Source organism: Xiphophorus couchianus, chromosome 6 (genome assembly GCF_001444195.1).
Source record: "Xiphophorus couchianus chromosome 6, X_couchianus-1.0, whole genome shotgun sequence".
Taxonomy (NCBI): Eukaryota; Metazoa; Chordata; class Actinopteri; order Cyprinodontiformes; family Poeciliidae; genus Xiphophorus; species Xiphophorus couchianus.
Genome location: NC_040233.1, coordinates 183,002 through 199,789, shown reverse-complemented (window position 1 = coordinate 199,789; position 16,788 = coordinate 183,002). Strand labels below are relative to the sequence as shown.

Here is a 16,788-nt window from a genome sequence, read left to right as displayed (position 1 = left end):
CACCCCTAACAAATTAGATTCCAGTTTTAAAAATTGGTCACAGAAAGGAATAACTGCTTATTGCAGGATACTGGACAAAAATACACTACCAGGTTTCCACACACTACAACAAAAATATGATTTAGAAAAAGGGGACTTCTTTAGATATTTGCAATTTAGACAATATCTTTTTTCAAACATTAAAAGACTACAACTCAGAGTCTAACGAGATAATTCAATTGGTTTCACAGGCTTACTCCACGCCTGGTAAGATCACCATCTCCAAACTTTATCAGGGATTGTTGAGAACCAAAGGAGTGTCAACAGATTATGTTAGGAAAAGATGGGAGGAAGAGTTGAATGCTGAAATACCACAAGAACAATGGGACAATATGTGTGAATCCGCTGCTTCAACCTCCTCCTCAAACTATTGGCGTGAGTTTAGTTGGAAAAACTTGTTACGTTTTTTTAGAACACCAAAGCATCAGTTTTATAGAAACCCAAATGCTTCTAAATGTTGGAGAGGATGTGGAGGCAAATCACTCCCATATTTTCTGGTTCTGCATAAAGATCAAGTCTTATTGGAAAGACGTTTTGGAGAAGTTTGAAACAATTTTGGATCTTAAACTTCAACAACCTACCATGTTATTGCTGTTCGGAGATGTTCCTGAGAGTTTGAGCATGAGTGACAAATATTTATTAAAAATCTTCCGTGCTACAGCCAAAAAATTGATCACTCGGAATTGGCTTCAACCTGACCCACCAACGCTAAAGAACTGGCTGGTACTGGTGGACGAAACCCACAAAATGGAAAAGTTAACGTTCATGCTGAGACTGCAAACGGACCTTTACAAAAAGAGAAAACAATAGCTGAATCAGGTCACTTATACTGTCACTTTAAATGCTGCTCCAAAAACCCAAAAATTGGGATGTAAATGTGCATGCTGTTTTTCATCCTGTACTGTATCTGTTCATCTTTGTCAGAATGTAAGTACTTCTTCTTGTCGACAGTTGTTCCGCTCTGTGTTCTGTATGTGATTGATAAATGAAACACAATCAATAAACATAAAGTAAAAAAAAAAAAAAAAAGCAATGAGTGATAATTGGTTATTATTATTTTGCTGAAATGACTTTGTGAAAACACCCAGCTCAAACACAATTAAAGCTGCTACTCTGGCATCTTTGGCACCAGAACGATGCAGGATATTTTCCACATCACATCTCAGTTTTATTTGTTTGCCAATGAAGTATAAGTGAATTTAATCTATAATAATTTGCTGAATACTCAGCTTATTTTCATGCTTTTTTGATAATCTTCTTTCTAAATCTTCTTCACAAAGCTATCAGCTACATGTGTAAGGACACTTTTTTTTAAGCATTCTGAATTGGATTGATACATGGCTCAGTACGTATATATTCTATATATTGTCAGTGGGGTTAACAGAATAGAATATTGTGATTTGATGTATGATAAGCATTTTTAGCAAAAACACATATCCTTCTGTCATGTTATATCCAGCCCTAACCATGTTTTCCTATAGAGTCCTGGGTGCAGTGAATCCCCTTTCTCTTTAAAGTGGCTTGGCATGTTTTCTGGGGGAAACCTTTTGTGGTGTTATGTTTATTGTGTATAATATTGCTAGTGTTATTATTAGTTGAAATACGCCACCTTGTGGTCACTTTAAGTTATTGTTTAAGTTAATAGTAGAAGAAGAATATGGACAGGAAGTGCTTTGCCCAGAATCAAACGGCCGCTCCACACTCCTCCTAGTTCTTTCTTGGTGTTTGTTAAAGCATTGTCTGTGAGTATTACTTGGTAAAAACATTAAGACACTTGTAATGTTACATAATACGATGGTATTGTGTAAGGTTGTATGTTTATAGCCTGTTATTATTGTGCTAATGAGTCCGTTTTCATATGCTAATCTTTGTTGCTAATCGCTAGCTAACATCCTCATTTCATTGAAAGTCAATGTCATGTTGGTCCTTTATTTTATTTGTATCGCTCTGTAAAGCCTAGATTGTAATACATTGCATTTCTGTATGTTACAGTTTCACAAAAAAGGAAGGAGAAGAAAATTACTGAACTATCACTGAAGTAAACTTTATTAACCAGTCATCGCCGTCAGGATTTTCTTCATCTTTCAAGATTGTTTAGCTGTTTGGATAGCTAGTGCGAGTATCTAGTGAGGCCAATAACATGTGGGAAGGTGGAACTTAGCGAAACAAACGTTCATTCACCGTCAATGGTTGTTATGGGAGATTCAAGAATTTCTCAAATATCCATTAAAGAATCAAAACAACTGCATGTAAGTTTTTGATGAGGGAATAACATTAGAATATGATGTAAAGCTCAAAAACGGAATTTTTACATAATATGCCCTATTTAACTTGAGAGATTCGACAGTGTATATGGGACTCTCTGATTTCAGCTGAAATCCATGCCTTGTGAATCTCCATCAACTCTTAAATAGATTTTTCTTCTGTCACCCCTGTTGATAAACACTTGAAATCTATCACTTTAGGTGCAACTTATTTTATGTAACTGTTTCAGACTCTGGACATATGTGCATGAACCACATGAGATCTTGTACTTTGTCTTTCCTTCAGGTTACAACATGATCCACTTCACTCCTCTGCAGACTTTGGGAGAGTCTAGGTCCTGTTACTCCTTAGCTGACCAGCTGACCTTTAGCCTGGAGTTCAGCCCAGATGGCAAGAGTTGCACCTGGGAAGATGTGGGAAGACTGGTGGAAAAACTGAGGATGGAATGGAATATGGTATCAATCACTGATGTGGTGTATAATCACACTGGTGAGTGGATCTAGTCGCTGTAGACATTTTTTATTCCTGTTAGTAAACTTTTGGTTTGCACCTCTACCAAGCAATAAAACAATTAATAAACTGTCCTGATGAAACAATTTTTATTGTTCTTCATAAGACAGCATATTCTTTTTTTTTTTAAATTTGCAATAATATGTACAACAAGTTACATAAACAGTAACTAAAAGAACAACAAGGCTTAAAGAAGGTAAAAGAGCAAAAAATACTGGCAGGAAAAGGTTACAAATAGGAAAAGGTTACATGCAGCAAATTAGGGCAGATATAAACATGTTTTACATGAGAAATTCTTTACAAATTGAAGTAGTCTTTAAAGCTTTAGTATTGATACAGTATTTCAGAGAATGCAAATATAAAGAAACATAGGCACAAAAAGCATTCAATTTGGGTTTCAACTTAAGAAATTTGCAGCTGTGGATATTAAAGTTTGATCAAATTAAGTTTATAACAAAAACTTAATTTTTTGGATTTTTTAAACAGAAAAAGTGAATATAGTTTTAAGGTTAAACGGTATGTCTATTTCCAATTTTCTTTTTAGGAGTAAAAAAATATCTTTCCAAAATATTTGAATGTAAGAGCAGTCCCAGAAAAGATAAGTGATGGTTTCCTCAGAATTGTGACAGAATGAACATAGAGGGTGTAATGTTTAAATATTTTACTATTAACAGGATAACATCTATGTAGAAACTTTAGAGACACTTCTCGAATCTTATTAGTTATAAGTATTTCTTCAGCAATAACCAAACATCTTTCCAGCAAATATCATTATTTGCTGGAACAAGATATTGTTCCAAAAAAGTAGAAGCTGGTTTGATAATATTATATTATAATAATCTCTTGTTATTTTATAATAATAAGAGATTATATGATCTCTTATTATTAGTTCTCTAATACATTTATTATTAGTTTTTCTACATAAAAACGGGTCAGAGTTACTACTCTGACCAATTATTCACAGAACATGAATAATTGTTCTGTTAAGTAAACAGTATGGGGTTGAACAGAGGATGACAATAACATTTCCACTCCAGAAAGAATGGCATCAAATACGATTGCAAATTCTTTAGGTAGTACAGGAAAATTACAGTGTATGTGGTCAGAAATTCATTAAAGGTATTCATCATTACCTTCTTTGTTGAAAAGTTGATGTACACAAACAATGCCTTTTTCAAACCATTTTTTAAGAAAAATAGATTTATGTTTAAAGGAAATGTCTTCATTATTCCAAATATAGTATTTGTGTGGGGAAATGTTATGTTTTTGTATTAAATTCCGGCATAGCAATAGCTGTTTATGGGAACCGGAAAGTTTAACTGGGATTTTTTCTTTTTTTAAAATATTTATTTATTTATTTTTCAATGATCAAATATTGACATCAACATTTTGCATGGCATACCTCACAGACAAAATTTGTAGGTATAGCTTAACCAAAGCTATGACAAGTAAGCATGGTTCATATTGAAGTCTATGTGTATCATTTCCTTCTGTCTCTATCCAGGTTTTGTTTGTGGGAACATACAAGGAATACATAGAAAGAAGAAAATAAAAAAACAAACTTACAGGGTCAGAGAGTGTAGCTTTAACGGTGTATCAATATATGAAACTGTAAATCCACAAAACAATACATTGAATCAATGAGTTTTGTTTATAAAGTGCAAGCTAAAGTCAGGTGGCATCCTTTCATATTGAATTATTTTCAAAAAAGTTTAGTTTCTCTCCAAAAAAGCTAAAAAAAAAATATGTGCATATAAAAACAATCCTATATTATTTCTGACATATACTGTTTGAGATATTTTTCCCATTTATTCCATTATTTTAAAAAAATCTATTTTTAAATTAACCGTGAAGGTTATTTTTTCCATTTTGTAAATATCTGCCACTATTTGAGCCCATTTTCTAGCAGTAGGTTCTTTCTGTACCATCCATTTTTTTGTAATTGCCTTTTTTCCAGCTGCTACATGTATATTCCACAGGTATCCATCAATTGATTTCATTTTGGAGGGTTTGCATCCTAAAAACATGGTTTTGAAATTTGATGGAATGTTGATTTGAAAAATTTAGTTAAATGCGACATCTATAGTGGCCCAATATCTTTGGAAAGTATAACAATCCCAGAAAATATGATAATGATGTGCATTCTGACAACCACAGTTTCTCCAGCATTGACAATTTCCATGTGAGAAATGGGAGCTTTGACGTGGGGTGATAAAATAATGAGACATACATTTCCAACTAAATTCTTTCCAAATGTGAGATTTTGTGCACCTCCATTGTGATATACATATTTGTTCCCATTCTTCATTAGTTATAGCAAGACCCGATTCCTTTTCCCATTTTTTTTATACGGTGAACCCTCGCTGTAACGCAGTTCACCTTTCACGGCCTCGCTGCTTTGTGGACTTCTTTGTGCAGTTTTTTTTCACAGTGCGTTGTGTTCTGCGTCCTGATTGGCTAAACAGTCTCTGCGCTTCTTCTCTATATACCGTAACGTGCCAATAACGTTACGGTCTTTAAATATACGTAATGCAACTTGGCAAATTTTGGCAAATATTTTTGCCCAGAAGGGAAAAAAAGCAACAACAACTACCGATAACTATGTTCTTTTCTCGAAAAAATACACCTGCACCACATTCTTCAGAAGAAAAAGACACTAGAGAGCGGAGTCAGGCCGCAGCGTCACAGTCAGAGGCACAGTGAAATACGCGAGTCACAATTTGTCCTAGTGTACTTCGTATTGATGATTAAAATGATTATTTTACTGTAGTTATTTGTAAGAAAGCGTTCTATTTGTTAAAAAAACAAATGCTTGGTCCTGAAAACAGGTTTTGTTCTTTGATTTCAATGTAGAGTATTTAATTATGCTGTATAATTGTAAAAAATAAAGGTAACTACTTCACGGATTTCACCTATCACGGGTTCTTTTTGGAACGCAAGTCCCGCGAAAAACGAGGGTTCACTGTATACTGCTTTGAGAGGGTATTAAAGTTTGATATGATCTTGTATATTTTCGAAATTAATCCTTCTGACAGTTTTGATTTATAAGATTTTATTATTAGTTCAATCATTGGGTTGTATTGATCTGTGTTTTGTTTGATTTCCTGGTTGTAATAACCTCTTATTTTTAGATATTAGGGATGCTCCATTCAGGTTTTTTGCTGCCGATTCCGATACCGATCACCCATGAGGCCAATCTCTGCTGATCACCTGGATTGGCTATAAAAATTATCTGGCAATAAATTCACCTCATTTAGACATAAAAGATGCAAAATACTTGCAGGCTCAATACAGCAGCTATTCAGTCAAAAGATCAACTGAAAAGCCTGCAATCAGTAAAACAATTTTTTTTTCTCCCCTCCAGGGGGTCTTTTGTGGGCTCTAGTGTCCCTTAAATGAAAGTAGGCTGACAGGAAAGGGGGAAGGAGAGGAGGGGAGACATGTGGCAAATGTCGCCGGGTCCGGGAATCAACTCAAGGCCTCCAAATGTGGGTCGCACTACGCCACGACAGCACGCCCAGTAAAACAATATTTAACAATAAGGCTCTCAACAACCTAATTTATACATAAATCAAATAAATCTCATAAGACTGCCTATGTCAAATAATATGAAGTAAGAAAGGAAACATTCATTCAATGTTAAAACAGGTTGCATCAAAATAAACAATCCTGAGTTACTAAATCTTACTGAGAACATGGCTGTTTTGTCCTGGTTCTTATTGGTTGGTTCTGACTGAGCTGAGTAATTCTGCAGAACACAGGAGGAGGCAGAAGAGATTGATTATTTTTTCAGAGATTATCTGTCTTATGTTAGGACATAGCAAAAGTTTTAATACATATCCAAAATATTTTGTCTGTTTAACTTGCATGTTGCAGACGTTTGGTGTGAGAGTGGGGTGGAGCAGAAGCGGCGCTCCGTCTATGAAATATTACTACCAGTAGCGCGTAGCAACGGTCCAACAATGTGAGCATAACCAGTGTCTTGCACCTCTAGCTTGTTGATTTAAATTATTTTTCAGGTTATTTGTTTAGTTTTCTGACCGTGATGCTAGTACAGGTGAGTGTTAGTAGTTGTCCCCTGCTTTACCTGCTGTCTGTTCGCTTTTTTCCTGCAGTGAGCCTCGATGTAGCCAAACTCCGTCAAGTTCTTGTTTTTTAAATGTCATATTAGATTAGTTGTGTTGATTCATTTTGACATGCTTCACACAAGAGGTAATTTTCTGCCGCAAAACGCAAACGTCCCCATTCACTCTGAGAGCGTTATAGTTCCACTGTGACATCGCTTAGGATTTGTTGCCGCTCGCTTGCATAATGGGAAGGAAAGAGGAGATGAGCTGCACACGCAGGTTGCGAAGTGAGATACAGGTGATCGGTTTTGGTGATCAGCAATAAGAGGCCGTGATCGGCGATCATCGATCATACACTTTTTCACAGAAATTGGCTGATTTTGATCGGTGGCCGATCAATCGGCACACCTCTAGTAGATATCTATAAAAATCTTCTTTTTCCAAATTATAATTTTCTTGTAATGTGTTGGAGCGTTGTACTTTATTATCTTTCACAATCTGGAAGATTACTTTTATACCTTTTTTTATCCAGGTTTTGAATCTGGGGTCGATGCTGTTTGGTAGAAAACTTGTCATATGCTAACCAGTTTAATACCTTCATTTCTTGGTTTAGTTTGTTTTTTTTTACAACTGCCCTCCATTTTGTTAGTATTGATTTAACCCACTTATTTTCCAGTTCGTCTATCAAATCAAGCCATTTAGTGTCTATTATCACCTGCAATGGGACATCTGAGAACATACTACATTCTATATCCTTCCAGTTTGCTTCATAATTTGGATCGCACTAACAAAGTAGAGTTAAAATTTGAGCAGAGATGAAATAGTTTTTGAGACTGGGGAGTCCCCAACCTACTTTATCCTTTGACAATTGTAATGTTTTGTAACAAATGCTAGGCCTCTTCCTTTCCATATGAGTCTGGATATATCTTTGTCCCATTCAATAAAATAATGGTTTGGGATAGTTATTGGTAGAGTTTGGAAGAGATAAAGGAATCTTGAAATTACATTCATCTTTATGATTTCTAGTCTTGCTTTTAAGCTTAAATGGGGAATGAGATTCCATTTTTCCAGGTCATTTTTAACAGCTGAATGAAGGTGACTATAGTTTATGTCCATAAACATCTTTATGAAGTAATACTCCTAGGTATCTAAAGGATTTGGTGTTCCATTTACGAGGGTATTTCTTTGTAAAATCTTTGGGTGCTCACCGATAGGAAATAGTTTCTGTTTATTTAATTTGTAGCAAGATATTGGGCCTATTGTTTCTAGACTGTGCATCAGTTCTGGTATTGAGTTTTCTGGGTCCACTAAAAACAAAATGATATTTTCTGCATAGCATGCAATTTTGTGTTCTTTTCTATCAATTGTAATACCGCTGATTGTTTTTGTTTGTTCTAATATGTTGGGCAAGTGGTTCCAGATACAGGGCAAAAAGTACGGTAGACCAAGCACACTCCTGCCTTACTCTTTTCCCAGTGTAAGTCAATCTGTTAGGTAATCGTTTATCCTTATTTTAGAGGTTGGATTATTATAAAGCTCCTTGGTATTATTTATTATTTGGTCACTTGTTTGAAACTTCTTTAGCACTTTAAACAGGTAGGACCAGTCAACTGAGTCAAAAGCCTTTTCAGCATCTACTGTACAGTAGACTGATAATCATTGCCTTTTCTTTATGTTTTTGTAAATAACTCATTATGTGCAGAGTACTTCTAATATTATCCTGGATTTTACTTTTGTTAATGAATCTTGTTTGATCATTATTTATCAGATTTGATATAATATTCTCCATTCTTTTAGAGATTATTGAGATGTGATAATCCACATTGAGTATTGAGTTTGGTCTGTATGACCCGCCCTCTAACCTATCCTTTTGCTCTTTAGGTATAAGAGATATAATAGCTTCTTTCCAACTTGGGGGAATCTGTGTCTTTTTTAAGTGCCCAGTTGAAAGTTTTTAAAAGTAGCGGAGTGAGTTCTTCTTTAAAAGTTTTAGACCATTTGGAGCTGAAACCGTCATTCCCTGGCAATTTGTTATTCTTTAGATTCTTAATTGCATATTGTATTTCGGTTTTGGTTATTTCAACACTAAGTTTATTTTCCTCCTCGGTCATTTGTGGAAGAGCAAGTGTGTCTATGAATACATCAATTTCCTTTTCTTCAGCCCTTGTTATTTTAGAAAATATTTTTTTGTAAAATGATTCAAAGGTGGATAGTATGTCTTCCTCTTTAGTCTTTATTGTATTACTATAATGCCACAAATTTTAAAAATGGTCTTATTTGCTTGTTGTTTCCTAAGTTTCCAGGCTAATAGTTTAGAAAATTTTGCACTGCTCCCATAATACCTATGTGTTCTTTTTTTATTATTTATTTAACCCTTTAACAACCACACCAAGAAAAAAACCTGTGAACATTTTTTCTTTGCATTTCTTTTACCCTAGGGCGGCTCATATACACAATCAATATTTTCTTTTTCAACAGACCCTGTGGTTTTCAAAATATTGATCTCTACCAAACAGTGGAGATGTCACTTAATGGTTTAAGTAATAAAAATACCAAGTACAGTAGATAAATTAAAATAAAATGTTAATTTATAAAGAAATAAACAACAAAAAATATTGGATACATTTTATTTCTGTCAAAATGCCACAAAACACTAGTTTTAATTTCAACCAAGGAAAACATTGCGTCGAACAAGGAAATATTGCATTTTTAATTTTCCCATCTTGACTGTATCTGTATTAAAGTGCAACAGCACAAAATTCTCACATTCAATCCACTTCTGATTATAGGTAACAGTGCAAAACATTCATTTTTACATTCAAAAAGGAAAATAAAATACTGCAGAACAATAGAAACATTTGCTGCTTTTATATCTCAGCACACCCTTTTTGTTTTGGTGCAACAGCATGTATTTTGGGACACAAGTGTCACGTATCTGGAGGATTGATTGAACTAGTGTTACTTGTTTTCATTTAAACTTTGAAAAAACATGGCAAACACAGAAAAACATTACCAAACATAATAAAACATCACATTTCCAACCTCATCTATGTGTCTGCAAAACAGCATTTTTTTTGTGCATTAGATGCACTTTACCTCAGGTGATATATCTTTAAGCATTCCTGGTTTGCATTCAAACACAGGAAGACATTGCATTTCTCACATTTCCACCTGGACACTCCCTTTGGACACAGATTGCATCTCCCTCGCTTTTCACAGTGAAGAGGCCAGTGTCCCACGTTGTCGTAGCGCACATCTGTTTGTGGTTTTGGTCGTGATGGTCTTGGGATGTAGCCTGTCTTCTCTGGTGGTGGAGAGCTGGAAGATGGTCGGCCAACTTTGGATGCTGGCTTACTGAACTGGTTCAAACTGTGGGCAACTGCGAGGCGGAACCGTTTGAGAGACATGGGTTTCTCACTCAGGAGGCCACTGTCCCTTTTGTAGAGTAGCCAGGAATTTGCAATGCAGAGGTCCAGGATGTATCCAAACAGGGGAAGATACCATCTCCTTGACTTGGCCGGAGTCTTGTACAGGTGTACTAGCATGTCAGACAGATCGATTCCTCCCATATGCTCATTTTAGGCAGAGATGAGTGATGGGCATGGGATGGTGATCTTTGCGCGGGACTCTTTGCTCCAGCGTTTCACTGTTGAAAAGGGCATGATCCCACAGGCATTACTAAGCAAGTTGACACATTTGTTATCAAACCACTTCACTGCAAGAACCCCTTCAGCAGCCCTAAAGTTACAGGCCCCACACCCCCTTTTAATCAGGTCTTTGGAGCTCCACCAGTGCGGTTCGGTCATACGGTGCCAATGCACTTGACACCAAGGGCAGTGTGCAGGTACTGAACCAAGTTGAAACTTGTAAAGAAGTTCTCACAAAAGACAACAGACATCTGGGGCTCTTTTATGGTTTTGCAGAGCGTTGTCACCACTTTTGCTCCCAGAGGCAGGGCCTGCTACTCTTCACTGAGAGCAACATTGAAGAACGCGGATGCCCCTTGATAAAGCAGCAGGTCGTGGATGATGCCGGATGAACTTGCTCGACAGAATAATTTAAAACCCCACTTGTCTGGCTTGTTGGCGATGTACTGGCGGAGGGTACCAGATCTTGTGCCTTTATATGCTACCATGACCTCATAGACACTGTGCTTGTGAGTGGATGGTATCAGGAGACACTGCTCACGAAGCATTTCAAAAAGGGCACGGATTTTGTAAAATCTGTCCCGACTCTCACTGCACTGCTGATTATCATTGAAATGAATGTATCGCCGTAACAGCTGGAATCTCCTCCTTGGCATGATGTCAGTGATCAGGTCGAAGCGTGATTCATGGTGTCAGTAGTCCTCCAGTGACAGGAAATCGAAAACACCCATAAAAAGAAGGATCGCTAGGAAATGCTCTATCTCTTCAGGGCTAGTCTTGATTGGATCCCCCAACTCTTGAGCAGAGTACAAATTGGTGTGATGTGCGATATGTTCAATCATCTCATCAGTGAAGAGCATTTTGAAATACTGGAAGGGTGAGGGCACAGCTTCAGGGGGTTCAAATCTTGAATTAAGAACCTGGAACTCATCAATGTCTTCCTGCTTCCAGATTATTCTTGTGTTTTTATTGGGGCTTGGGGTGTAACTTGGGTCAGCGTTGTCATTTGGCTTCTTCAAGGGAACAGTTTTTAGTGTGTGTTTCCCTTTCCTGCTCTTTTTACGAGGTGGCTGTGTAGAAGATCTGCTTTTTGAGGGAGCCTCCTCTTCATCCAGGGATTCAAAAGAGCTGTCTCCAGTATTATCTGCTTGTGTGGGCTGATAATCAGGATCTTCTACTTGGTCATCATCGCTCAGATCACCATCAGATTCTTGAGGATTTTCTGGTACAAGGGCGAGAAGAGTGTGTGGCCTCGCACCATAGAAGGATTTTGTCATGGTGGAGTTAATTGTCTTAGCCCACATGCAGAACACTACAGGAGGTCATAGAATCAGTTAAAGATGTTTATTATAACAGGGGTGGATGATGAGGAATAGAGGGGAGGAACACCTCAGGATGGACTCACGGAACAGTCGGCTCACTACGAGACAGTCAAAGGAGATGATGAGTTCAGGGAAAAATGGGAAAAGGAAGTGATCAACGGAGCCGGGCTAATCTTACTTGTGAGGCAGACGGCCAATCCAGGGAAGGGGTTCGGCTGAGGAGTCGGGGCTTACGTAGGCTGACAGTCCGTGTTCCAGGAAGCAGAGGCTACAGCTGTAGTGGATCTGCACGGAGGTGGGCAGACGTGGGGGAGGACGGACAGGTAAGAGCGGGAACACCAGGAGACCGAAGAGCGAAGACCACCAGCGGGGAGGGAGTCCAGGACCACTAGCGATCGACGGAGAAAGTGAGAGTGGACTCGGGCAACCAGCGGGTAAGACCCGCGGCGTCGCGAGGAGGATGTTTCCAGAAATCACCAGGGGAGATCGTCTGTGGAGGATCTTGAGCGTCACAGAAAAACAAACCCTGAAGGCAGGAAAGACAACGAACAAATTACTCAGGACGAACTACGAGGAAGGCTCAGAGAAGGAAAATTCTCTAGGAGGCTCAGGGGTACCATAACTGGCTAACACTCAAGCGAAGAGGTTCTGGCGGTCATCTTCTCTTGTACTCCCGGTAGGATGAGGTAATTGGGTTCAGGTGAGCTGAGCCGCAACAGGCTCTCCCAGGTAAAACAAAGAGTCTTGATGCCTCCTGGTGGACACACCTAGACGCAACAAGGAAACCCCAAACACCCCGATCCCTGACAGATTTAGCATCCATCTAGTGGTGGTTGAAAAGTTTAAATTAGTTAGTAGTTGTGAAAATTATGATTTCCCCACATTTATTCTAAAATTTTACCATATTTGCTAATATCAACTCAGAAAGTCACAAAAAGTATTTTGTAAGATAATGTTATAACCATTCTTAGTGTATAACACTGTAATAACACTTATTGTTTCATATTTACACCAATAGATGAAAATGACTTTTGATTTTATAGCAAAAAAATAAATGTTAATTACATTAGCTTAATTTGCAACATTTAACATAAAGTGACAAATAAACCGTTTGGTCAAGCGTATTTAAAAAAATTATTAGACCTTTAATTTAGCTTTTTAGGTGGTATCAAGTAACATAATTCTGTTTAGTAAGGTCTATAACACTATCATATGCCAGAAAACTATTCCTACCTTTCAAGGTTTTACCACAACCAGTCTTTCTGACAGATTTTTGTGTTTCTGATTTCCTGGTTGGCGAGGGGAAGAAGAAGAATACTATTTAAAGAAACAGTCCCCTCTAGTGGATTTCTTTAGCATATCGTACCTCAACCAAGTGGCAGAGATGGCTCAATCAGGTTAAGCTAAGTTAGGCATTCCTCATATTGAGATATAGAGACCCAAAATGTGCTAAACCATTGTACAGCAAGGAAACAAGTTTCTTGCATGAACCTGACTTCAACAAAGACAAAAACACCTTAAAAAATCCAGGTTTGGATGTTTCCCAATTGTCACGTGTATTTTGATTGAAATAGGCCCTAACCTGTAGATATCTAAAGAAGTCGTTCCTCTCCAGCCCATTAGATCTCTGAAGCTTCTCAAAACTCTGAAACACCCCCTTCTGGGTGGTTAATCCTTTTTGGATCCATCCTCTAAATCTTCTGTCAATCTTGTTCATTTTAAAAGCTGAATCAAAGGCACACCGTCTTGAGTATTTTTATTTGGTTACCCAATCCACAAATTTTAAGTACCTTTCTCCAAGAATCCAGCATTGTGTGTAGCATTGACTCATGTGGTATACTCAGCCCCTCTTGCAAATCCTTGTCCATTGGCACTGATATTAAAGGTATTCCTTCCACTGTTGTTTTTTCCAAATCTTTCCACCTTGCATCGTAGGATGGAGAGCATAGACAGAACACTGGTCTTAACTGAGCTGCAAGGTAATAAATCTGTAGATTGGGAAGACCCAGTCCACCTTTCTCTTTCTTTAACTGCAGCGTTTTATACCTAACCCTTGCCTTTTCCCCTGCCAAATATATTGAGATATTAATCTTTCCCACTCTATGAAACGCCTTTCTGATATCACGATAGGTAAACATTGAAATAGATATAGGAAGCGCGGGAGAATGTTCATTGTGACCGACTCCACTCTGGTGTGTAAATTTGAGAAAGGGATCAGATTCCACCTCTGTATGTCAGATTTCAGATTTGAAATTAGGGGCCCATAGCTGACATAAAAAATCCTGGAAAAATCCTTGGGCAATGTGACCCCTAAATATTTTATGGATTCTGCTTCCCAGTTCCAATTGCACAGGCTCCTAATATTGTTCTGTGGGTTATAGTTTATCGTTAAAACCTGAGTCTTGGTAATGTTTATCTTGTAACCAGAGAGCGAACCATATACCTCAATCGCCTCCATAAGTACAGGTCGAGTTTGAACTGGGTTTGTTATGGTTAACAATAAATCGTCCGCGAACAATGACAACTTTTGTTCCCCAGATGTCATGTGAACTCCAGCTATGTCTGTCCTCTGTCTTATCCACTGACTTAACGGCTCTATGAAAAGGGCGAAGAGGAGCGGCGAAACACAGCATTTCTGCCTTGTACCCCTTTCCAAAGTAAAGGGATGAGATAGGTCTCCATTAATTTTTATCCAAGCCGATGGTTTATTGTATAAAGCTGCAATGACGTCTATTATGGTCTGGTGGAACCCGAACCTGGACATAATTTTGTAAAGAAAAGACCATCTGACCGAGTCAAAAGCCTTCTCCGCATCCAGACTCAGTACAAGAGTCTCTATTTTTTGTTGAACTACATGATTTAGAATATGCAAGGTTTTTCTTTTGTTATCCTGTGTCTGTCTCTGTTTGGTCCTTATGGATTATCACTGGCAAGATATTTTCCATTCTCTGTGCGATTAAGGCAGTAAATAATTTATAATCAATATTTAGCACACTTATTGGCCTGTAGTTTCCGCATTCCAACTTATCCTTTCCCTCCTTAGGAATTAGCGAAATAATTGCATCTCTCCATGAGGGAGAGATTATTTTCTTTTCCATTACATTGTTAAAAACTCTTAGTAAAACAGGGACTAACTGATCTTGCATTTCTTTGTACCACTCGGAAGTAAACCCATCCGTTCCTGGAGATTTCCCCCCTTTCAACTTTCTGATCACTGATTTTAGTTCTGCTTCAGTTATCTCTGATCTTAATTGTTCGTTTTGCTCGCCTGTAATGTTGGGCAGAGAGAGTTGGGAAAGGAATGTATCTATTTGCTGTTCATTGTTCAATTTGGGTTGGGAATATAGGGTTTGGAAAAAATCTCTAAACATTTTTGAATCTTTTCTAGGTTTGTTTCAACCCTATTTGTGTATATATTCTGTATTTTGTGAATAGTTCTATCAGCTCGTTGTTTTCGTAATTTAAATGCTAGGAGCTTCAGAGATTTTACCCCTGCTTCATAATATTTCTGTTTAGTAAAGATAAGTTTCTTTTGTATTTCTTGCATGTTTAAATTATTCAGTTCTTTTTTTATTATCTCAATTTTAGCTCTTGTTGCCCTCTTGAACGTTTTGGAGTGCTCTTTCTGAAGTTTTTTTAGTTCCACTTCCAATTGAGTTTGTTTTTGTTGTCTAATTCTCTTTTCATTGGAGGAAATGGCTATTATTTTTCCCCTGACTACTGCCTTTAGAACATCCCAAAGTATTGCCGGACCCACCTCTTTATTATCATTCTCTTCCAAATATCTTTTGATTTCAATTTTCATATTCTCCTTAAAGATTGTACTATTTAATAAGTTTGTATTTAGCCTCCAGAGCGTGGATCTGCTTTTTTCAGCTAGCTGAAGGGAGATATAGATTGGGCTGTGGTCTGAAATTGGACTATATCCGATCTCCCAATTTTCTAATCTTCACATCTTTTTTAAACATGAAGAAATAATCTATTCGGGAATATACATTGTGAGAAGAGAAATAACGTGTGTAGTCACGACTGGTTGGATTCTTATCCCTCCATACATCCACTAATCCCAGCTCGTCCATCATATTTTTCAGTCTTTTACTAATATTTTTCGAGTTTGTTTTCACATTTGATGAGTTCAGATTTGGGTTTAACCTAATATTAAAGTCCCCAGCACATATCATTACACCCTGACTTTTGGTTGCTGCTAATTCCAGTATTTTCTTGTAAAATGACCAGTCCCTACCAGGTGGGGCATAGACACTAACAAGACTTATCATGATGCCATCTATTATTTCTGTAATTAAAATATAACGACCCTCCCTGTCTTTATTTTCTGCAACATGTTCATAATACAAGGAGCTAGATATTAAAATCGCAACCCCTCTTCGCTTCCCGGAGTTGTGGGAAGAAAAATAGACAGATTTAAACCCCATCTTGTTCAGTTTGGCATGTTCAGAGTCATCTAGATGGGATTCCTGCAGCATCGCTATTTGAACTTTCTCTTTTCTGAGTTTAGATAAAACTCTCCATCTCTTAATTGGATTATTTATGCCATTTATATTGAAAGAAACCACCTTTAACTGTGTCCTCCCCATTTGTGTAATTTTCTCTGCCATGTCACAGATGACCCTGAAGATCCCCCACCACTCACTAGAACTAGTATAAACAGAATGTAAACAGGTGAACCAGAAGCAAACATGTAAACAGGAACCATGAAAAAACAGAACATGTTCAGCATCCAAAGCAGGGGTCTGTTGACTAGACCCTGTTGGGCCTCTTGGAAGCAGCCCAGAAGGGAAAAACCTCCCATATCTTTAAGGAGGGCCCTTACAGGTGGCAGCAGCCCAAATAAGAGAGAACCCCAAACAAACCTTTTTTTAAAATCCCATCATTCTTAAAACAGCCCTTTATACACTTATCTCTGAGAGGAAAAACCAG

The 16,788-nt window shown here is 37.5% G+C and overlaps 1 protein-coding gene and 1 long non-coding RNA gene across 5 annotated transcripts in view; one reads left to right on the top strand and one right to left on the bottom strand.

Moving 5' to 3' along the window:
- Positions 1–16,788, top strand: part of agla (amylo-alpha-1, 6-glucosidase, 4-alpha-glucanotransferase a) — a 140,815-nt gene that overhangs the window by 40,560 nt on the left and 83,467 nt on the right. For all 4 annotated transcript variants that reach the window (XM_028019989.1, XM_028019988.1, XM_028019990.1 and 1 more), the window contains one exon: positions 2,590–2,793. In XM_028019989.1, the coding sequence (XP_027875790.1) occupies positions 2,590–2,793 (204 nt within the window). The remainder of the gene's footprint in view (positions 1–2,589; positions 2,794–16,788) is intronic.
- Positions 11,616–12,650, bottom strand: LOC114146166 (uncharacterized). The gene is made up of 2 exons (XR_003595856.1): positions 12,029–12,650; positions 11,616–11,948 (listed from the first exon to the last, which is right to left on the bottom strand). It is a non-coding gene; the product is annotated as an uncharacterized LOC114146166 (long non-coding RNA).